General features: G+C 31.4%; 2 protein-coding genes across 5 annotated transcripts; both read left to right on the top strand.

The window, feature by feature from the left end:
• The first annotated feature begins 404 nt into the window (after positions 1-404).
• On the top strand, positions 405-2,920 carry LOC129303277 (mitochondrial import inner membrane translocase subunit TIM10). Of its 4 annotated transcripts, none has more exons than XM_054942492.1 (6): positions 405-551; positions 621-683; positions 1,287-1,339; positions 1,815-1,853; positions 2,079-2,148; positions 2,610-2,920. In XM_054942492.1, exons 2-6 carry the CDS (start codon positions 651-653, stop codon positions 2,658-2,660), a joined length of 246 nt encoding a protein of 81 aa, XP_054798467.1. In that variant the 5' UTR covers positions 405-551; positions 621-650; the 3' UTR covers positions 2,661-2,920. The 4 variants fall into 4 exon arrangements, with proteins under 4 accessions (XP_054798467.1, XP_054798466.1, XP_054798465.1 ...); XM_054942490.1 differs by having other exon boundaries at positions 409-551; positions 621-679; XM_054942491.1 differs by having other exon boundaries at positions 408-683.
• A 16,240-nt stretch (positions 2,921-19,160) lies between these two features.
• Positions 19,161-24,301, top strand: LOC129303485 (telomere repeat-binding protein 3). Its single transcript, XM_054942832.1, has 9 exons — positions 19,161-19,418; positions 20,487-20,627; positions 20,738-21,581; positions 21,682-21,906; positions 21,996-22,075; positions 22,337-22,566; positions 22,676-22,996; positions 23,079-23,142; positions 23,819-24,301. The coding sequence occupies exons 2-9, from the start codon at positions 20,547-20,549 to the stop codon at positions 24,077-24,079; spliced, it is 2,106 nt and encodes a 701-aa protein (XP_054798807.1). The 5' UTR covers positions 19,161-19,418; positions 20,487-20,546; the 3' UTR covers positions 24,080-24,301.
• The last annotated feature ends 236 nt before the right edge of the window (positions 24,302-24,537 follow it).

Genomic DNA, 24,537 nt, shown 5'->3' with positions numbered 1-24,537 from the left:
TAGAAGATTAAAAATACTTTATATTTTTTAATATTTAATTCAAAAAATATCTTATATTTTTGAATGAAGGGAGTATATAATTATTATATATTAATGAAATTTTTGAATTTAATAATTCACATAATAATATATTTGGTTTCTTTAAAAGGCACTTTCAAATTATAAGATGTTTACAACCCATTAACTACTTTTGAAAAATCAATCAATCAAATAATTGAATAAGTTTCTAATTTTGCATTCATTTAAAATTACATGATATAATTTTAAAAAATGAAAAAATATCTTGAACAACAGTAATATAAAAAATATAAAAATATCTTATATATTTATTATTTTATAACAATGACCAACAATTTATAAACCTTTGTGGGGAAAAAAACAGTGAGAGCGGTGCATGGATGACTCTTAAATTTTTAATTGTTCAATGCCTTTTTTTTTAAATTCTTCTAAACCCTAGGTACATGTCCGGAGCGCCGGAGCTTGTAGCTTGTTTACACTTCCCCTTCTGCCAGTGCCGCTCCGTCTAATTCGGGAACCCTACAAGCAAATAGGTTCCCTCTCAGAGTTCACATTTCCACGCTTTTCTTTCTAAATTTGAGTGTGTTTTCCTCTTGGTGTAGATTTCTTGGGTGCCATGGCTGCCAATAACAATGCGCCCTCGGGTTTGGATAAAGAACAGGCAGGTATTCTAATGACTTCTTTGATATATTGGCCGCTGATAAAGGAATTTCTGCGCTTATCACCGTTCTTTTCTTTTGCGTCCTCTGTTCATCGTTTTTTTCCCCCTGGTAATACTCTAATTATATTTTTTGGTTGCCCTTGAATTGGGTACCGGATGTATTTAAGTGAGTTTTCCCCTGCTTTACTGGGAATGTAACTTGCAAATTGATGTGGCGTTTGATGTTGTTTTCTCTTTACCTATCTGTTTCATTGTTATGAATCTTCGAGTTTCTGTCAATTTATCAGTGTGATCCATTTCAATGTGGTTTTGTCACATGGAAAGAAGATGAAAGGGGAAGATGATATATATAGGAAGAAGGATACTAGAGAGAGAGGCAGCATAGAGCAGAACTTAAGTCTCCGTTATGATATCCAAAAGCCTAGTAATTACTATAAAATACCCGAGACTTAACAACCTAGCCTCTCTAACTACGCTATAACCCCCTAACTAACTCGCATTTGTTTGAATAAACATTTAAGCTTTCAAGCATGAATTTGTCTGATTTGATTTTTTATTATTTGCTCGTTTTGGATGCTTTTGAATAGTGCTAGTGTTGATGGTGCAGATATTTGGAATGGCCGAAAAGGAGATGGAATATAGGGTCGAGTTGTTCAACAAGTATGTTTCTGGCACTTCAAAATTCAGTTTTCCAAATGCTTCTCTCCCTCACAGTTGTTATTTCTTAGATAATTCAATTTGTTATGTTGTTGAGGTGGGGAGTGCGGACCTAATTAGACCAAGTTTTCTTCACATATCCTTATCATACAAGTTAACTCCTCTCCCACCACTTTTGAGTTTTCTGCCACTCATGTGAACTTAGTGGATGGAATTATATCCTGAAGGGAAGTCTACTGATTATGATATGAGCTATTCTGTGATTGATTTGTGCCCTCCCTGCTCTCTTGGTGGATCTTTAGTCCACAGTACTCTTATAGTTCCTTAATTTCAGCTCAGTGTTTACATAGAACCACACGGCTTATGAATGGTTGCGGACTTCTTTTTGGTGACTTAATTTTGGAGAACTTCACAAGCTTTATTTGAGTCATATGACATGCTACGTACGATGGTTAACCCCTTGGTTTTTTCTATTCAGGCTGACTCACACCTGTTTCAACAAATGTGTTGACAAAAGGTATGAAACTTTCTTCTTATAACCCTTGTTTAAATTGTACGAACTCATTGATGAAAGATCACTTTCTTGTTCTTTGAAGGCATCTAACTACTCTGGAAGAAAAATTGTTCTCTTTCGTTTTAAATTTATTTAAAAGGAGTTATCCGCTTCTAGACGCGGGATTATATGTATAAAGGTTGAATGCAAATAGCCAAATACTGACATTTGTTTGCCACTTTATCTTAGGTACAAAGAGTCTGAGCTAAATATGGGTGAAAATAGTTGCATTGACCGCTGTGTTTCAAAATACTGGCAGGTATGATGTTGCCTGTTTACTTTTGATTTTTAATTATTACTATAACACTTTCTTTTTCTTTTTCCCTCCCTTTTTGATAATACGCGCTCTTTATCCGTTTGTCTACTAGTTATGTACGCCTTCTTCCTTTCTAATAATAGGGTAATTTTACATGTTTTAAAATGAAAACTTCACGAACTTTGTTTCATCTTGTTTCATTTCATATGTCCTTTCATTTTGCTTGACATTTGTGTAAGTGCGCTTCCAATGAAATGTCTGCGATTTAAGGTGCCTTGAAAATTCGACACTATAAAATTTCGAGCACCATCTGCACTTGTGCAATCATATATTATATGGAATCATGGAAGCATCACATTGATTTCAATCTTTTCATATTTTGGATCATGAAATCTGTGTCATTCAAAATGTCAACTGTTAATAGTAGCCGTGTTGTATAAGCATTGTTTTCTTGTTGTTGCCAGGTGACTAACCTAGTCGGACAGCTGCTTGGTTCCGGTAGACCTCCAATGTGATTCAAGTGTATTGTTTTCTGCTGCAATTTGATCCACCCGGGAGCTAGGCTTGGTTGGCTACCCAAAGGGAACAAGAAGTTGAATACTATGCAAGATCTTTATTTTGCCTATGACGATGCTGAGGTTGATGTTTCGTTTAAAAAGATTAATATCTTTCGTGAGTTTGAGCTGGCCCATGGTTAGCATTAGAAATAATTTTTTTGTCAACTTCATTCTTCATTTTATAATTATTAATATACCAATCTTCCAAATTAAGCAAATGTTTTTTGCCGGTTTAATTTCATTGGGGTTCCTGTTCGATAAATTTACCCCTTGTGCGTTGTTGAATACTACCACTCAACTTCTGTGAATTCAGAAATATAAATCCGAATATGAATTCTGGAGTATGTATAAACATTATAATATAATTATTAGCAGATAAATGAGTTCCACTCTCCCCCCACCCCCCCAAAAAAAAAAAAAAGTTTTCCCCTATGTATGTAGAGCTTTTCATAGTTTCGGAAGAATTGGTCGTAGACATTGGATAGATGTTTAATTAAAAAATGCAACGAAATTTATTCTTAGGACTTTGATTTAACTGAAATCGATATGAAGCATGAGAAAAACTAAATGGCCTTTGGATTGGCAAAAAAAAAAAAAAATTATTGAGAAACTCACGAGTATTCCAGATTCATTATGCTTTTGCAAATTTTTCCTGCTTTATGAACTTCTCGGGTCCAACTCAATCATGTAGATATTGTAGAGTTGATTGGATCATTGAAAGGTTGGGTTGACGTCAGCCCAAAAGAAGCTTTTATTTATTGGCAAATTAAATGTTATCTTTTCAATATAGATATCTAATTCTATTCTACCCAAAAAAGGTTTCTAATGCGAGTGGTTAAGAATTACCTGTTTGATTAGTTAAATACCGTCACAAAGGAATCCCATATTCTCTCAATTAGTGGACAGCTGCACATATTTATCTAATTAATAGCTAACAAAGAAAAAATATTTATATTATTTTAATATTTTGCTATTTAAAATAAACATAAATCAAATTGTCAAATTTTATTGTATTTTAAAAATTCAAGTACCAAACAAAATTTATTAAGAAAATATTTTAGTATTTGAAAATTAAACAGATGAGATGTCCATGTTTTTATAATTAATATGTTCTAAATTTTAATAAATGAAACAATTTCGATCAAAATGTTTAAAATTTCAATCTGTATTTAAGTTATATCATATTTATGCCAATATCTGACAACTAGATCAGTTGTGGGCTATGGATATTAACTAATTTATGAAGAATTGTAAATTTGGAGGATGAAAGGTCCATTGCGATTGAAAGAACTAAAATGATTATGAAATTAAATTAAGAATATTTTTCAAAGATTGAATACACACACACACACACACACACACACATTTATAACAGCTTGGAAATATTAATTCAATCCCAATAATCCTATCAGCGATGCGCGTGAGATAGACCTGATTAAAGTCACCAACGTATTTTCCTCTTTGTTTCGGGCCTCTAGATTTTTGTTTTTTTGTAAAGCAACATAATAAACTTTGCATAATTGAGAGTTGAGTCTAGCTGAAGGGTCTAATTTCTCATAACTTAATGAATCAAGATTCAAATCTCCACTATAATAGGTACCTATATCTAGTGCTTGATAATGTCTGGAATAAAATTGACTTCAACAAGAGAACATATGAAAGGGAAAAAAAATAAAAAAAACGTGCAGAGCCATTGCACTCTAAAGTATAGCCCATGAAGCCCATAAAAACGGAAAGCTATTGAGCTGCAAATCATTTTGAAGCAGCCAAGATTTGGTACGAAAAGTCAATAATCAAGTTGCACTAATATGGACCAGGTAAGTAAACATGTTTTGGTTTTTTGGTTTTGTATTGATACATTGATAAATTTTTTAGGTGGACTTGGTTATTACTTTAATATCTTGTAACCAATGGATTACATCATATGATCTAGAGCCTTATTTTTCATAACAGAAAATTGACTCGTTTTAAAGTAAGTAAATTATGTATTTCATTTTTCACGTGGATTGTATAATGAATAATATTATCTATGAGTTACCAATATTGCAAGCTCTTATGGATTTATATTATATATCGATGACCTCGATTTTGATAATAATCCAACGGACTTAGCTCATCTAAATTTATTAACTTAGGGGAAAAAGTAAATGGTAGCATGAATAGAATTAGAGTATTAGAATAATAATGAAAGGGCAAAAGTATTCCTTTTTTGCCCCCATGAGGACATTAACGGATGCATGAAATCAGAATCACATGGAACCACATTGTTCACAGCTGGGTCCTGCTCACAAAGTCACAGGCTTTCCGCAATAATATAGAACGACTTCCACAACGATGGTGATGCTGATGCTGATCCTTATGCTTCTTCATCTATATATTTGTGTTTGTGTGTGTGTGTTATATATATATATATATATATATATAAAATTGAGCGGTAATATTTATGGAGGAGAGCATATATTCTATTGGGAAGTCTTTTTTTTTTTTTTTTCCAGCCATGTGGGGGTTTGGAAGTTATTTTTGGGTATCCTAATTTTGTTTTTGTCTTTCTCTTTTGATGTGCCTTGAAAAGAAAAAGTACCATTGTGTCAGGGTTGTTCCTGAAGTTTTAAGCCATCAATATAAGGAAAAATGGATACCTTCAAATTCAAGATTTGGAAGTAAATTAAACAGAGCAAGTGATCGAGAAAAGTGAGATGAAGATTGAAGAATATGATGAATCGCACAGCTTTTTTGTTTTTAAATGCACACAGTTAGAGTTAGAGGAAGGAGTTCATTTGGGTAAATTAAAAGAATAAAAGCCTGTTTATTGTCAATTACACATGCTCCTTTCGATCTTATCAAAGTCATTTTCAAAAGGAATTTAAGGGCCTTTTTATAAGTCACGTTATATAAAAATGTGGGTCATTAATTTTTTTTAGTTTTATCCTTTTATAATTTTCAATTAGTAGAAGGAAAAAAAAATTACAAGAGAGAAAAATTCTTTTAAAGATGATACATTTAATTTTAAAAAAAGATGATGCATTTAATAAAAGAAAATTGAAAAAAAAACTTTTTTTCCAAACACTATCAATAATTTAATTAGAAAAAATCACATACAAGGACCTATGAAAAATGTTATTCATAAACAATGACTAATAAAAAATAAAATATTATTAAAATGACAACATTAATTTGTTTTTTTTCTCAAATAGTGACTTGTTATTATATTGGATCTTGTCCCTAAATAATTTTCTTTACAAATCCTTAAATGCAATTTTCTTAATTAATTACATTTCTTTAGTTCACGAGATAATTAAAAATAATTTATAAATAAGAATACATAAGTAAATATTAATGTTAAGAATAAATGAAGAAATTTTTTTTTAAAAAAAAAGCCGGGCCAAATGGAAGGATGCCTTGAGGAGGACGTTAGGAAGACAAGATGCAAAGAGATTCATTGAATAGCTGTCCAGGCAAAGAGAGTTGAGATGCTATCTGCTTTCACAAGCAATCACATGTCTTCCCTTCTATCTCCACTCCAACATCTCTCTCTCTCTCTCTCTCTCTCTCTCTCTCTCTCTCTCTCTCTCTCTCTCTCTCTCTCTCTCTCTCTCACATTCTTTTTTGGGAAAATGACTTTCAGGGATCTTGCAATATTTGGCTCAAGGACTCCCACTTTGATGAAAGAGCTTGGTTGTTTGCAACTTCTACTTCTAAATTGTTGAATATCAAATTACCAATGGCAAATTGATTGATTTTTATTCCCAATTTATAACTGATTTTCATTAAAAATAAAAAATAAAAACAAACCACTATTAAGTACATATTAAGTTCCCTAATTTATCACTCAGCTCATCAAGGACATGGGTCGTTCAATGTGTCTTCCAAAACTTGGTGCATGGCTCTTGGTGTAGTTTGCAATTCTCCCCACGCCCCTAAATGTCATTTCCCCTTTTCTTTTCTTTTCTTTTTTTTTTTTAATTTTTTACTCAAGGCAATCTTATTCAAAACATGATAAAGTATGTATCCCTACATCACTTAAAATTAGGACAGGCAATATCTCCTTTTATCGACGAACATTGAAAAGTTATTGGTAAAAAATTGAGGCCTTCCCCATTGTTATTCTGTGGGTCTGCCGTCCTTCTCCAATGAAATTGTATTCTGTGATACAATATATATGTAGCAGTATCACCATCTCCATGACATTTTTTGAAGATTAAAATTAATATGTGGTACTAACTAGTGTTTGTTATAATAGAAAATATTATGACTATTTAAGCACAAAAACTCGAATTCAAATTCATTTGCATGCATGAGACAATTTTAAAAGACCTACTCATAATTAGATATGACAATGCTTGAATTCACTCCAACATATTGTCATATAAAAAATTAGCATGTGGTAAATATTTACTCTCATATATCTCTGCTTTACTATATTATTATTATCCTCATGCCTTCTTACTACCTCATCACGATTAGGCAAGAGCATCGCACGTTTCCCCTTTTACATATTTCTGTTATCTAGTAAATCTTCTCTGTACTATTAAAATGTATAAATATTTTATATTATGATATGTTTGATAATAAAAAAAAACAAATAACTCATAATAAAATTCTTAAAACGCCAGCTTAATAATTTCTTCATCTCCAAACGTCAAAATGTCACTTGTCTGTTTTATAATAGTGATATTATTCAAATATCAAGAAGCCACTGGTCTTTCACCAAAGAAAATCTTTTCAATTAAGCTCGTTCTTAACTCGTAAGTCGTAACATATAAATACTAAATAAGGAAAACGCTTAGCAACATATAAATAACTTATTATTTTATTGGCAAATTAGTGATTGGGATGTTTGATAAAGTTAAATGAGGAAATATCTCGTGTCAAAAAATCAAAGTTAAACCTACCTAACAGAGAAATAAACTGCTTCATCATCAAATAACAGGTTACCAAATTAAACTCAAAGCTAAACAAGAAAACTAAAAAAAAAAAAGGAAAAAGAAAAATCAATAAGGTTGTCAAATGAGAGATACCTTCCTTCAACCTCCAGCTATGGTTTTCAGATAAAAAGGTGACTGAACCTATTACACATACAAATAAATTATATTGACAATCTCTCACCAACCATTCTTTATTATTAAAATAAACAAATTTTGGATTCAATTATGTTGATTAATGACGTTCTTGATCTGAAAACTGGAATGATCAATCAGCAATATAATAAAAACCAAACGACTCATCCTTGTTGATCCTAAATTAATATATTTTGCTTATTCAATAACCACTATAAATAAAATTGTTGGATCGTTTATTTATTTATACTTTCTACAGTCAAGTCAAGCTCAACCATATGCAGCGGCAACTCAAATTGACCCCATCTGGATGTACCAAGACGCCATGCATTAAACTCTGAGAGGAGAGAGAAGAGAGAGGAAGTATTAAAATATATTTTATCTTTTTTTTTTTTTTAAAGGCAGGGTTGGGTTGTGAGATTTAGAATGTAGAATATAGAAAGATCATCACGCCCTATTTAAACGTGTAACCATTCCATTCGTGTTCTCTTAGCTTTCATGTCTTTTAGTCAACTATCTAAACAGAGAGTTATTTGGATTGGATTCTTTTTATCTTTTTCTTTTTTATTTGTTACTCTTGGAGTATTAGCGTTGTTGGGACACCGCGACACAGATGACCAAAACTTTCAAAGAGAAGGCAAGTACAAATAAAATAGGAAAAATATAATAATTAATCTTTATAATTTTATTGAATTTTATTTTTAGTTTTTGTAAATTTTTTAATGTTTTTAATCCCTATAGTTTCAATAAAATTGACTAACATTTATTACTTAAGTTTTTGATAGTTTCAATATTTTTAGTGTTTATAATCCATATAAAAACTAAAAACACTCAAAAAAAAAGTATAAGAGGTAAAAGTAAAATCCAATAAAATTATAAGGGCAATTGATCATGCTTTTTCAACAAACTATTAGGAGGGAAAGACATCATGCTTTTATGAGGGCAATCAAGATTCTAGATTAATTTTCATGGAGTATGTGATAAAAAATTTTAAGTATAACTTAGGGGTCTATCATTGCCTATCTTGATGGATTTATCATTACCTATCTTTTACTCATGCAAGCTTCTCTCTCTTATTCTTTGATTATTTTGATGATATCATTCCTATTCAATCTTATTTTATTTATGTATTATTTGTTAAAATTTTAATTAGCTCAATTCACCTCCTCTTCGATACTTTTATAATTGATATTAGATCAGGTTGCTCTTTATTAGTATGAATGACAAATTTTGCAAATGATAACCTTAAAAAATGACTCTCAACCACTAGGCTAGTAGCATACAAAGGGAAAGACTATCCTTTTATGAAGAGCCAGATGATGATGTATTTATAAACTCTAAATCTAAAAATGCCCAAGAGTCACAAAAGGTCCTTATATTTCAATTGTAACATCTTGAAATTAAATTAAATATAACATTAATTAATAAGGTGATTTAATTAATTTAATTAGGGCAATTAAGAGTTAATAATTGGGTTTAGATAGCCATTTAGGTCTATTGTGCCCTCTAAAAGGTTTAGAATAGGGCTTAGGAGACTATTAGGCCAAGACAGGCCCAAAATTTTGTGTTTAAGTGAAACTTCCTGTTTTAGGTTGTTTATTATGGCGAGTGCGATAGAAATTTTAAATCATAAATGTGGTTATTTCTCATTTTTGGAGAAGATTTTTTAGGGTCTTGGTTGAGACTAAGCCGGAGGCTTTACTAAGTGTAATATCTCACTCTACTAAACACATTAATTAATAAAACTTATAGTAATTAAAGGATTAATACAAAATGGTGATTATCAAGTTTTAGTTCAAAATCGAGGGATCTCAAATTTTCTTAATTGAAGTGAATTTAAATAAATTAAAATCTCTTATATCGGAGTAAAAATAAGTTATGAAAGCATGAGATATCTTAGAGGGGTGAAATAAATTGAAACAAGTGAAAAATAACTCTTTTGCTGTGTGACACAGTAATGCGCCACGGCTTGGGGATGCTGCGTTGTAGCATGCTGTTCTCTATGCCATGCATTATGGCTTAGGCGACATGTGCCGTGGCGTATTGCACAAAAATATCAGCAATTCTGCTATCATTGAGAAAATTCTAATGCGACCCAATTCTCTATCCGACATTCAAATGACGTGATCTAGGTGTCTACGAAAAGCTCTTTACAAGAACTAGCTAGTGGCATAGGTATTACTTTTAAAATAAGTCACACAAGAAAATTGAACACCTAAACACATTTTGATCACTTTTTACATCTTTCATGCAAAAAGGGTGTCCTAAACCCTCAATATGTGCCATAATCAGTTCCTAACACCTGGACCATTCCATTAAACTTAGAACTATTAATACAATACGTCACACACATTAAAACACAATTTTAGCACAAATTCACTTCTCAACCTCTTTTTATCAAAAATAGAAGGGGAGTAAAATTGTCATTACTTTGCACCAAAAATCATTGTAACATATTTAAAATATCATTTTTACATTTGCACCATCTTTTTGACCCTATAAAATATATATATATATATATATATCTTAACATACATAAGCACTCAGGGCCCAAAATACAACTCAGATGTTTGCCACAATAAAATAGGGCAAGTGTAATGGCTTGCAATCTATAATTGACAAATCATATACTATTACACAAAATAAATTTAAATTAGAGGCACACAATAGAAATGTACTAATTCCTAGCCTCTTGAGTCTTCTCTCTCTCTGCACCAGAGTTAGAGCCTGAAAAGTGTTAAATGAAAGGGGTGAGTTTAGCCACTTAATAACCAAGATAAAACCTATTCTATGTAGTTATATATCAATTATAAACCAAACATATGTTTATAAAATCAAGTACTCAAAACATGCTTATACACATCATAACTCATCATTTCTCATTTAATGACATCTTTATCTCATATATACCAGGTGCATTGTCACATTACTTTTAAACATGTGAGCGTAACCATTATTCACACGACTTGCCATAACTCCGCATATGTGACACGTCATATATTTATATAGGCAATGATCATCTAACCTTATATCCTCCTTATTTCTGGTTAATTTACAATCAATTAACAATCAATTAATATATAACTACTCAGAGTAGGGTTCAAGGAGATGTAGATCAGATTCATTCATATTATTAATCATTTGATGAATCTGGATGAGAAGTATACTTAAGTCGAGCAACTGAGAAAGTTGCCAAAAAGTCTTCCAGTATAATGATAACCTAATATAACTACCATCATAGAAGCACAAGGTTCTTCCATGCATTCTGTTGCAACTCCCAAAAGGGCATGAATCTACCCTTCTTAATGCAAGGAAGACATGAACAAAAAAAAGAAGGGAATTGCTCTAAAGGTTGTAAAAGGAGATTTTAAAATGGAACTTGATGAAGATAAAGAATTTACTATGATGGTCACACGCTTCAAGAGATTCTACAAAGGGAAGATGAACTTCAAGAAATGGATCCTCTAGCAACAATAGCAAGACAGACCAGAAGGAGTCTCTCACATGTTTTGAATGCAAGAAGTCAGGACATATTAAAGGGGATTGTCCCTAATGGCAAAGGAAGTAAGAGAAGGAGAAAAAGAAAGAGAAGTGCTAAAAGAATAAAGCTTTTATAGCACGGGGAGACAACTCTTTTGATGAAGAAGAAGAGGAAGAAATGGCCAACTCATGTGTCATAGTACAAGAAGATGATTTAGTTGAAATTCATACTTAATCAAAAGAGGTAAATTTTGAATCTCTTCAAGATGAATTTCATAATTTATTTCGCCATTTTCAAAAAACCTAAAAATTGTTAACGCTTGCTAAGAAAAAAAGTCTCCTTTCTTAAAGATAAGCTGAAAACTACTCCTACAAAGGAGATTTCTAAAAAAGACAAAAATTTTGATTTATGTGATCATTGCATTGCATTGAAAAATCCGAATAAAACCATGAAAAATGATTTGACTAAGTCCACATAGAGAGAAGTAAGATGCCAAACATTCAAATAAAATCTTAATGTTGCATCTTTGATAGGTAAGGTATTGGGTGTAATATCATGAGAAGCCAAAGAAGGTCATAAGGTATTATCATAGTTATTTTAAACTTTCTATACATTATTCTAGCACATTTATTACTTATGCTTACTGTAATGAGAAGGATTATATGTCAAGTCTTGCCTCTACAAGAATAATGGCACAAGTGGCACCAAGAAATGGGTTTCTAAATGTTATGCAATAACAATTTCTCCATTTTAATATTATTCATTCATTAATTTGTATTTAATAATTATTAAAATAAAATAATAATTATAAATATTTAAAGAGCTTCATAAAAACAATTTAGTAAATGGTATCCAAACAAATTCGGTTCTTTCAACATCATTAAAAAAAAAAAGTTTCCAAGCTATTTTTTTAGGACAATATTGTAAAGAAAATGACGCATATAACCAAAGATTTCCCTCTGGGTGAGTGATGTTTGCATATATTATTATGTTTGCACTAATTTATTATTTTCACATAACTAGAACAATAATGCAAAATGTTTTGCATGTTTTATATTAAAATGTTTAATTTAAACATAGAAAACACTTGAATGTAACATATAAAAGTTTATAATTCAATTTAAAAATTGAAATAAAAAAAAAGGAGTGAGTTAAAGCTAAGTTCACTGTGGGACAAATTTACAAGCAGGTCCTTTTGTTAAAAAAAAAAAAAGTTGTTGATACAGTAAATTATGGTTATCAATCTCAATACGGTTCTAGTTCAAAGGGATATAAGTGTAGTTTACCAAAAAAAGAAAACATAAATGTAGTACTTTGTATGGGACTTGAATGTGATTTTCTCGTTGTATGCTAAAAATGATAATTAAAGCGAAAAGTATAGAATATGGTTTTTTATTTTGGTAAAAAAGAATATGGTTTATTATAGGGTGGGGAATGCAATTTAAAGTAAAATTGATTACTCAATTTTCGTTGGGGGTGGCGATATCAAGACTGACATTAATATTACACCTCATCTGATACTTTCTGCTAAACGACGCTGATATTGCTTGGATTATATAAATTGTAAATTTTACTAATATGAAATTTTGGTTGTATGCAAACAATTTACCAAAAAAAAAAAAATCCGCTTACAATTTCCATACAAATTCTCATTACATACTTTATCAGCTTTACATCAAAATTTAGACATTTTTGCTATTAATTTGTAATTATTTTATTATTTTATTTTGAATTATAAAATTTTAATGGATAGAAGAATAATCTATCTTATTAAAGATTTAATTAAAGGCGTCTTGTTAAATTATTTTGATTGTAATACTTATAATATATAATGTTGTATCATTTTATAATATCACATTTAACAATGTTTTTAGAGAAGTAAATAGGTATACTAATCTCCTTGCTCATTAAATATTTAGAGACAATTTTAATATCGATGTCTACAATGACCTACAATTTTTTTATGGTCTTGCATTCAATTTTTATTTTTTCATATTTTCATCGCAGTTAACCACATATTGAATTGTGACCAAACCAATAATTATTAAATTAACATATTGTAAATTCTATGTTTTATATACTTTGATGTAAAATTATAATTTTAAAAAGCTATTAAATATTTGATAATTTGAATAATAAAAATAAAGTAATTATGAGATGTAATTTATACGGCACATACCTATTGAGGCAGAAAAATGTACATACTTATTATATAATTTATAATTGAATAAGAGAAAAAATTGATCTTTATATTATAAATTTACGAGTGTCTAGAATCCTAAATTTATTTTTGATATAATGTTTATCTTCAATTTTTGAAAATGGTTAAAAAATATTTCTTTTAATCCTTAATTGACCATAAAATAATAAAAAAGACCTCAAGATAGATAAAGATAAACAAATGATAATAAAGGACTCAAAAAATTACAGAAAAGACCAATAAATTTTTTTTGGTTTTTCTGGTAATTTTTGAAGTTATTTTCTAATCAAATAATTGTCAAAATTAACTTTTGTTAAAAATAATGATTATATTATATCATTTTTAGAAGTTGAAGAAAAGCATTATACAAAAAATAAGTTTTAAATCTCAAATACTTCTAAGCATATACTTTAAAAGTTAATTTTTTTTATCTTTTATAATTTTATAATAACATTTCCCACTGTTTTTTCTATTAGTTTTCATTTTCTAATACCTATTAAGTGTATCAGTTCATAAAATTTCAAAAGAAAAAAATTGACTAATTTGTTTAATATTTGAAAAAAATTGATTTTTAAATGGTTAACAAAAATTTTAATAAAAAATTTATTTTATAGAGATTTTATAAAAAGAAAAAATTATTTTATGTTTATCTACAATAATAAAAAAAGTGATTATTATTTATTTATTTTTAAATTTTATGATATGTTCATTTACTTTTATTTTATAAAAATAATTTATTATTTAATTATTTTAAAATTTTATGATATTTTTGCTCATTTTAAAATTTTTTTACCACCTGTCACATTAAATTATTTTTAGAATCTACTGAAGTAACTTCTTAAAATAAATAGAAAAATATTTTTTATTATATATTAATTTTTTTAAAAAAATTTAAACTAATATCATAAAATTCTCAAAATAGTTTCTTTTTGACCAAAAAGTAATTTTCCCATTAACTAAACTAATTTGTCCTTCAATTTATTTTTAGTTACGCAGAGGACCCTTAAATCAAGGATGACACAATTAAATATATTAAATTTTAAAAAATCTCAATAAACTAATTTTTTTTCTTACTCACATAAAATATAAAAATACCATTTCGTCCAACCATTGGGTGATTATTGATTTATTAGATTTTTTTTGCCAAAGATTATTAGATCATCAATGCTAGAGATATTAATAAATAATTAAAAATGTTATATTTATAGGTGAATATGTTTTTGACACTAGTTAATTTGTAAGTTAAAATACTATGATAAATTATTCTATGTTCCTTTGAAATTTGCAAGTCATCCTTTAAAAATTTGTATATCCCAAAAGTTGACTTATAAATTGTGTGAAGATTTTTAACCAATAATAATATTCAAATTATTAAATATTTTTTATATATTAAATTAAATTATTAATACTTTAACAAGATATTATTTAAAAATTAATATTTTTAATTAATTATTCATGCTGTTGCTAGCAATGGTAATATGATAGTTACTTAGTAGTCAATCAAAATGATGTGTTAAAATAGTATTTTCTAATGCTGGTAATTCAGGTTGGTCAAGTTTATTCAAGTCAAACTTATTTGTGTTGAGCTTGAATTATCCTCTCCTCTTAAAAACATATAGCTAAGTGTCACGGGCTTAGAGTCTGGCGTAGCACATGGCGCTCGTGCGGTGTCTCGAGGATCCCATAATTCTCGAAAAAAGCTTTACCACATACGAATCCTACTGGTTTCGCCCTGTCATGGGCTCATCAAGGAGGCGGCACTAGCCTCCGACCAGTTGTGCACTCAGCTCGAAGACTGAGGCAGAACGCACCCAAATGCCAATGTCACCCCTTTTATCCATATTATGTTAGGCTAACCAGCGGATCGTTCATTAAATTGGTCTTTACACGGTCACGAAGATATCATTCGTGACATTCTCCTATACCTAATCTAGCACGTCCTTGTGCTAGGGGAGAAAGACTCCGCCCAAGGATTGCACGTACATACTGCCACAAACACATCAGCTTACTATTGAATGGCTACCCGAGTCCAGCACTCTTCGAACCCACTCGCACCCACGAGCCAACAGGAGTGGAGTCGACCACTGCCAACTTTCCCGCCCGAATCCCTATTTTAGACCCACCTACACCTCGCAGGCCTACTGGAGCGGTGTCGAGATCAACTGGTCCCAACGTGGGACTTCACAAGCACATGACAGTAAAGTACGTCCCGCTCTGATACCACTCTGTCATGGACTTAGAGTCTGACGTAGCACACAGTGCCCGTGCGGTGTCCCGAGGACCCCATAATTCTCGAGACAAGCCTTACCACATACGAATCCTACTGGTTTCGCCATGTCATGGGCTCATCAGGGAGGCGACACTAGCCCCCGACTAATTATGCACTCAGCCCAAAGACTGAGGCAGAATGCACCCAAATGCCAATATCGCCCCCTTTACCCATATTGTGAGAGGCTAACCAGCGGATCGTTCATTAAATTAGTCTTTACACGGTCACGAAGATATCATTCTTGACATAAGTTTGACTTAACTTTTTTTGACTAGGTTTGAGTTAGCTCATCGGGCTTTGTCAAAATTGCCAACTCTCTCTATATATATAATTGAAAATTTCAATAGTTGAGCTTATTTAGGTCGGACTCAATTTGAGTCAAACTTATTCAAATTAGGTTTAAAGTATGATATCCTCTTAAAAAAGCTCTATATAAACAAGCCTAGCTCTAGCTTTTTTTAGGGTAGCTCGTCAAGCTTGACTTGAATTATTGGCTCTAACATTTTGATTTTTTATATTGGTGAGAAATAGCATTAATCTATCAAAATTTATTTATAATTAAGGAATTTAAATAATATTAATTTTTATATAGGATTTTTTTTATAATTTTTGATTAATTAATGGTCAATTGATGGATATTCAACGGACGGATGATATTGTTACGTTTTCTTGAATACATAAGAGGCAACATCACGTCACCTTGACTTGATGGTACTTAGCGCACTTGAAAAATAGTCGAGGCAAACTAACATTTTATCTTCTTTTTTGTTTTTTTAAATTTATGGGAAGGTAAAAATAATTGTGGGACAATGATTGATAAATCCTCTTTGAAGTAAAATAATAATAATTTGGTTTCACAAAATATGATAATTATAATGAGGTCTTAAAAGACTTCTTTAAAATTAAATTTATAAACAAAATTATTTTAATATCTTTTTACAATTTAAAAAGTCGTGATTTTTTAAATTATTTCAATCATTGGTGAAACTAAACTTGTAAATATTTATACTAAATTTATAAATGATATAAAATTAGTTAAATTTTGCTGATAAACAGTTATGATTTTTTAAATTGTTTTAGTTATTATTAGAATCAAACTTGTAAATATTTATATCAAACTTGTGAATCACATAAAATTAGTTAAACTTTATTAATTGAAAAAAATTACTGATAAAAATTTTTAATTTTTTAAATTACTTTAATAATTTATAAAACTAAATTTGTAAATGTTTATATCAAACTTAAAAATTATATAAAATTAATTGTAGAGAAGTACAAAAGTAATTTTATACAAAAATGTAACTTTAAAGTAGTCTCTTTAAGACTTTACTTGATTATTATATTTTGTAAGACTAAATTATCATTTTTTGATTTAAAAAGAATTTATCTACCATTTTCCTAACAATTATTTTCCCGTCTAGCATAAAAGTCCACATACGATTAGTTGTACGAGTTAATTTTTTTTTTTTGGACAAAGTGGTACCGGTTATTTACTTGCAGGAAAACTTTTTTTTTTTGAGTATATTATAATTATAATGTAAATAATTTTTGTGAAGGCAGACAATCAAGATTGATACTGGTGCTTTATTAATTTCTTAGCCTTGTGAAAAAGCGTGTAGAAGATGCTAGAATTGGCAAATAGTAGAGGAGATGCTAAAGGGTATTGACAATTGACAATTTTATTTTATGTGAAAGGCCTCGACAACAATATATTTGTGTGACAATGACTTGGGGCGACCCAATGCCCATAAGAAACTATAAAGCTCTTTTTTTTTTCCCCAAAGAAACCATAAGGGTATGCTTTGCTTTAATTTGGCTAACTAAAAAAAATAAAATTTTGGCTGAAGTTAGTTTTTGTTCTCTTATCTTATATAATATTTCACTTAATTTTATAAACTAGCTTTTTTATTTTTTAATGTCAACATCATTAGTTTTAAGTGATTATTTTTTGTTAATCATTGTTCTTTTAAAAAATCAAACATAATATGCTAACATTTAAAAATATTTTATTAATATTTAAAATTTTAATGCATGAATTTTTTATTAATAAAATAAATAATATTAAAATTAAAGGATTGAAAAAATATTTTATAAAATTAAATGATTAAAATAAAATTTGGTATAAAGATAAAGAATTAAATATACAGTATAATTTAAAATTTTTTTAATTTAAAAGATAAGCACTGCTATTGTTGTCTGTAGATAACTTTTTGGCAATTTTCAACAAGGGGTTGGCTGATTCTTAGTGGCTCAAGCCCACAAGTCTCTGTATACTAAAGTCATTGTATTTTTCAAGTCTCGTCCTTATTTAAAATTTGAATTATCCAAATATTCAATTTAACAAATAATGTCATCTTCATATATCACTTCAAAAAATTAAATAAACCAAACAATTTTACAAATGATATTTTGTAATATCAACAATTTCTTCAACCAATTAATTTTTTGACAATTTCTAATACAGAGCTTGTAAGAATGAGTTTAAGCTCCTTTTTAAAAGATTCATAAGAGTTTGGTCTCAAAATTTTTTTTATATGAAATTTTTCAATCTTTTCAAGTGTAACTCTGAAAAAATACCAATGCCCGGATAGTTTGAGGGTTAAGAGGTGGAGAAATGTATGATGAATGAAAGAATCATTGAATAGAGAATAAAGAATGAGGAGATGAAAATGAAAGAGAGAAAATAAACATGGAAATTGGAATGGTCAGGCAAAATACTAAGCGACACATGAAAGCCCAATCCTAAAATAAATGTTTCTAATCATGGCTTTCGTACCATGAACGACCACTCCTCCACGTGGCACGAGCTATCCTCTGCCACGGAAATTTGAGGTTCAGACAATTTTAGTTATCTCAATTCTATATTATATTATATTATGTATATATGTACATGGGCATATGTACAACAGAGAGTTTGAGAGTAAGTAAACGCGGCTTCAGTGCGTCTGAATTTTATTACAGGACTAAATCCTGTTTTCTTTCCTAGTAAAACTAATTCAAAAATTTTACCTCGGAAGTTGGATGGAATTTTTGTACATTCTCTTCATCAATTTTTAATTGAAATTTAATAAAATAAATTCGTTGACAAAAGTATATAATAATTATTGTTTTAACCTGCACGTTGTAATATGCAAAAAATCCTTGTTATATAAAGTCAAGATTATTTATTATATGAATACTACATATATATTTTTAATTAAATATATAAATTTATGGAAAAATATAAATACTCTATATCATTCCATTGATATAAAATAATATAAAAATATTGCTAATGTTAATATGTCACTAAAATAAAGTTTAGGATTAAAGATAATGGGATACTAGATGAGAAACCTTGAGGGGAAACCTGATATTGCCGGGACATTTATGCCCTTTAACTGGCTGGTCCGGTTTTGTGGTCAAAACCATGAAGATATAAGGGGTTTAAGGCCACTGTTGCGTGGTTTTTGAATTAGGTGGGTTTTGGGTTCTCTGGAACTGTTTCTCTTATTTTCTCCGAGCGAAACAAATAAAAAAGAAAGCTAATTTACAAATAATCCAACGCAATTTTGGGTCTTGAGATTAGATTTCACAGACTCACAGATCTCTTGTTTTTCTCCGCACTTCTCCCATATCGATTTGTTCTGCAAATGGTTCCCCTTCGAAATTTCGTTACTTGATCACAATTCAGCTTCGGATCATTGCTCGAATGGCGTTTCTGGATGAGGTAAGTTGACACGAAGGTCTCTTGCATCGCATGAATTTTCAATTGTGGCTTTGTTTCACTTTTGTTCCTTGTCTTCTGGTTGCGATCTCATGGTTTTTCTGAATATTTTGTCTTGATTCTGCAAAGAAAGAGATGAATTCTAGTAGCGTGTACCCAAAGTTTGTGTTTTTGGGAACAGTTCTCTATGAATTATCCTATTGACGTTCCGTAAAGATCCGATCGTGGATGCGAGGCTATTCATTGACGTGAGCAACTGATTCTTTGTCTGTTTCAGTTGGAGAATTTACATGTTGTCGTGAATCTCTCCTTTTCTTATTGATCGGAGTTTCTCTAGATTTATTCTGGTCCTGGATGCAAAATTTTGGGAGTTCGAGGACGTTGAGGATTAGAATTGGGTTGTTTATCATCGATTTTACGCATTTAATGCACATCAACTAGATGCAGCTTACAACTGTTTCTGTTTGTGCTTTTGTTGACTTTAATGATTCCACCACCATAGAAAAAGCTTGCTTTTTTCTGTGTTGTGCGTGAAATTTTATGCGATCCTTTGTTCATTGACTTCTCGATTTGTTTCTTGCGGTTCGTGGGTTGGAATTTCAGGAAAATGAGCTCTGGTTTGTTTGGCGCGTGAGCTTTTAATTGATCCATTTTTGGTTTGTAAGGTGTCGATTTGTGAGTTGTGTGTAATTAGTCTGTTTAGATTGTTGTATATTACAAAGGGACCAGCGTTCGTGGATAAAAAATGAAGTTGTTAGATTTATTTAAAATTTTGCCTTATTTTTACATCTTCGTTTGGGACTTTATTTTAATGAAATAAGCATTTTGATAAGATATTATATCATAGTTTAATAATTTTATTTTCTCGTGTTTTTTAATCTTCTTTTATGAATTATATATGCTTTTAATCTTCTTTAGGCCTCTGTCCAGTCATGGGCTGAGAAAGAAAACTGAAATGAGTCATTAGCTGGTGTTATTCACTGGATCTTGAGATTTTTACTTTTCTAATATAATCAATAGTGAAATGAAGTTGATGGATGGGTCTTTTTGATTTTTTTTCTCCTTTGGCAGTGAGGAGGAACCGGTGTATTGATTGTTCTGGTTATTCATTAAGCTTTATATGTCTACGCTATGGTGTGCAAGAAGAGGCTTGAATATGGATTCAATGGCTTTCAGGTGCCGTTTATTCCCAGAGCTCCTAGATCTGTAAGGGTAAGTGCTTGCTGTAATTATTCTTTAAGCTTTATATGTCTATGCTATGTTGTTACAATGTATTTATGCTTTGAACATTGTGCTAATCCCTGAAGTTTGATTAATTTCAGAGGAGGATTCTTTACAAGAAAGATGAGGAGGATGGTCAAGCTTGTGCTATTGAAGTACTGGCATCTTTAGCTGGCAAGTTGTTGCAAGAGAGTGAAAGTTCAGCTTCTAGCAATGCGTCAGAAGGAAGTCACCAGCCAGCCTCAGGCCAAGGTGCTGTTGAGCAGGAAAGTCAAGATGAAGCCAAACTGTTAGCACCAGAAGGTGTTCATCATGGAAGTTGTGCAGAGAGCGCGTTTATGACTGAGGTAATCTCACGAAATTCTAGTCAGAAGTTTCGGGGCCAAGCTGAGACTGATGCGGTACCAGAATGCACTTCTATTACTAATCCTGCTGACTGCTGCAAGAAAATTGAACCTAACATTAAGCCTGAAACATGCAAATGGGAGGATCAAGTTGAACATTATTCCAGTAGGTTAGCAGAAGCACCCCAAAATTTTAGGGAGTCTTATAATAATGGTAATATAAACAATGGCTTTAAAAGGGAACAAGAAGCTGGAAGTTCAGGCATCGAGGGACCAAATGTTGCTGATAAACGTAGTTTGAAGGATCCTTTGGAATTAGGAGTTAACTCTCATGCAATGAGTAACTCAGATAGTAAGGTTAATAAATATCCATTCTCTAAAGGAACTTTTCCAAATAGTTCGTTTTCTAACTATGGAAATAATATTAAGTTAGGTTTTAGAGATGATGATGAAAACTTTATAAGGTGCAACAAAATTAGCACCAAATCAAAGGCTTTTAAGCCTCCACGTCGGATTGCACACCGAAGAATTAGGAAGCTCATGACTTCCAAATACTGGAAGGCTGCTCCGAAGTTGAAGGATTGCGAGCTTTCCAGATCTGGTGAGGTTGCTTACAAATTGTTTTTGCATCCAAATGCTTGATTATTTGATGCAATCAAATGCTGTGAGTTTTTCAACTGAAAATAATGTGTAATTTGCAGATGCTGGAGAAAAGCCTCTTTTTCAGAAGAGGAAGGCTTGTCACAGTTTTGAGAGGGGTCATTATGGTACTCTTTTCAAGAGGAGAAAATTCTCTAATCGGGCTTCAGGCCTGACATTTGATGGAGGATTCAGTAGTGAGAGCATATCTAATTCACTCGAGAAAGGAATAGATAGCAACAATCCTAGCTCATCTTCAAAGCAGCACGAATCGAAGGATTCTCATGGTACTTTGTTATGAATTTTCAGTCATTGTTCTATTTGTTTGTTCTTTGCATTCTATCATGTTTATATGCCATTTTTATCTTGTGAACAGTGAAGTTTAGCATTAAGTCTTTCAAGATACCAGAGCTTTATATTGAGGTTCCTGAAACTGCTACTGTTGGTTCTCTAAAGGTATGAATGCAGGCGCTATTTTAACAGAAATATAAATTTCTGAAATAAGTTTTATCTGCACACTAAAGTGGCATTATCATATTCTTTTCTGTTCCACGGCAGGAATTTTCTATGATATGTTCTTCGACTGGTTTACTATTTTACATAACTAGTAGCATTCGTTGTGTGTTTGCCTTTTCTCTCCCCTAAAGTAGGATCTTTTAACTAGTCAGTTATTGCGCTGTTATCATCTTCTAACTTCAGCCTTGTCTCTTCCTCTAGAGGACAGTCATGGAGGCTGTGATGGCAATACTTGGGAGTGGAGTGCATGTTGGTGTTGTTCTTCAGGGGAAGAAAGTTAGAGATGACAACAGAACTCTTCGGCAGACTGGTTTATCATGTGAAGAAAATATCGATAACCTTGGTTTCACATTGGAGCCAAGTTCCTTACAAGGCTCTCCATCTGTATGTGTTGGTGATCCTTCTTATCATGAACCATCCCATTCAAACAGGTGAGGCAAACTTGGTGGTATGAATATACTGTTATTTGTATTCAATTGCACTCTTAGCTTTATTCAATATGGCTAACATTATTATCATTTGATTGATTTATTCTTCTAGGTCCCCTAGAACTCCTGTGTTAGATTCAGGGATTACTGACATCGTACATGACTCACCCTTGCTGACTACTCTGAGCAACCCTATTGAAAGTAACCGTGGATCAATTTCTTCTCCCACCACTGACATAATGACTGACAAAGTAGCACCAGACTCCAAATCTTTAGTAGTTGTTCCTGATAGGAGCACAGAACCACTGGCTATAGTTCCAGCGACTCAGAAAACTAAGCGCTCTGAGCTTGTACAGCGTCGAACCAGGAGACCCTTCTCAGTGTCTGAAGTAGAAGCACTTGTTCAGTCTGTTGAAGAACTTGGAACTGGAAGGTCTGATGTTTTGTTTATGACCCTTTTTTTTCCTATATATTGTGGATAGGAGAATTGAATTGCTCATCTTTACCCTGTGCAGGTGGCGTGATGTTAAGTTGCTTGCTTTTGAAAATGCGGACCACAGGACTTATGTAGACCTGAAGGTGTACATTTTCTTCCTTACTTGTTGGTTACAATGCAAGGATAGTACATGACATGTGGTATTTTAAGTTGATTCATTGCTTTCCTTATGCTTGGTTCACATGACAATTCTTTCTGAGCAATGCATCCGGTTTCATTCTATTCGATGATTTTTACAGTTTAGCATTACACAATTGTTCATTCTGATTTTTCTCAAGAATAATCTATTCACCTGCACCTGCTGAGTTTTTATTGGGAGACCTTATAGCAGATACCTAAAATCATCTTTGTCAATTTTAATCCTCTTCATCGATGCAGCTGTATAGTTAGACATATTCTTCTCTTCATACTCCAACCCCTTGTCTCACTATTTCTTTTTGTATATGCATATACAAGTTTTGGGTGTTAAGAGTCTGAATTCTCTGCAGTCAAATAATAATGTGGTAAGAGAAAGAATGAGGCAAGAAAATGTGGTTGTTTGTATGATCCATGTCTTATAATCACACTCTTCTATTCTCTTCACTTCATCTCTCTCTCCGAATGCACTATATACATCAGGATGCACACTGGTGATAAACTCACTTTTGTGAATGCAGTAAATCTGGCGAGCATGTGTGTTTTGAGACAATCAATGAAGAGATTTTTTTGTGTGGCATATGTTTGGCTTATGTTGTTTTTGTGTTGACTGGGATGATGCAGGACAAATGGAAAACGCTAGTGCACACAGCAAGAATATCTCCTCAACAGAGAAGAGGAGAGCCAGTACCTCAGGAGCTGTTGGACAGAGTGTTGTCTGCTCATGCTTTCTGGTCACAACAGCAACATGGGAAGCATCATCATCAACTTCCAGGGACTCCCGACAAGGTCAAAGAATCTTCTGCTCCTCCTCCTCAATTTCTCAGTGTCGTTGTTGGTGAAGCTGGTGGTGTCAGTGTCATCCAACCCGTTGGGACAATGTAAAAACAAAAGGATATAAAAAGGAATATTATTAGTGGTGACACAGGTAAGGAATTAGAGGAGGACTGGGAAAAAAAGCGAGCCAGAAGAAACCTTTCTGTACATTTTGATTCAATTTCATGTATTATTCTCACACCACTTATTCATTGCCGACCCCTTTTAACTGCGATTTGCTGGTTGGCTTTTTTGTAAATGACTTGTTCAAATAAGATTGTTTCTACACCATCTTAGAATTCTTTCTTTGTTGGACTTGTTTTATTCTTTGCCTTGGAAGTGTATGTAGTCAGAACTGTCTGATAATAGACTTGACATGTTAACGCTCAACAAAGCTTATTCTTTGCTTCTTCTTCATGTTACCTTTTGCCTTTTGGGATTTTCTAGATTGATGTCTGTGAAATTGAAATAATGACATTTTTTTAAAATTCATAATTAATAAAAAATTAAATTTTACTTGGATTCTT

The sequence above is a fragment of the Prosopis cineraria genome, unplaced genomic scaffold, assembly GCF_029017545.1.
Source record: "Prosopis cineraria cultivar Desert tree isolate PC_DT_omini unplaced genomic scaffold, ASM2901754v1 PC2, whole genome shotgun sequence".
Classification (NCBI taxonomy): domain Eukaryota; kingdom Viridiplantae; phylum Streptophyta; class Magnoliopsida; order Fabales; family Fabaceae; genus Prosopis; species Prosopis cineraria.
Note: the sequence above shows the minus strand (reverse complement) of the source record. Positions and strands in the feature narration are given on the sequence as shown.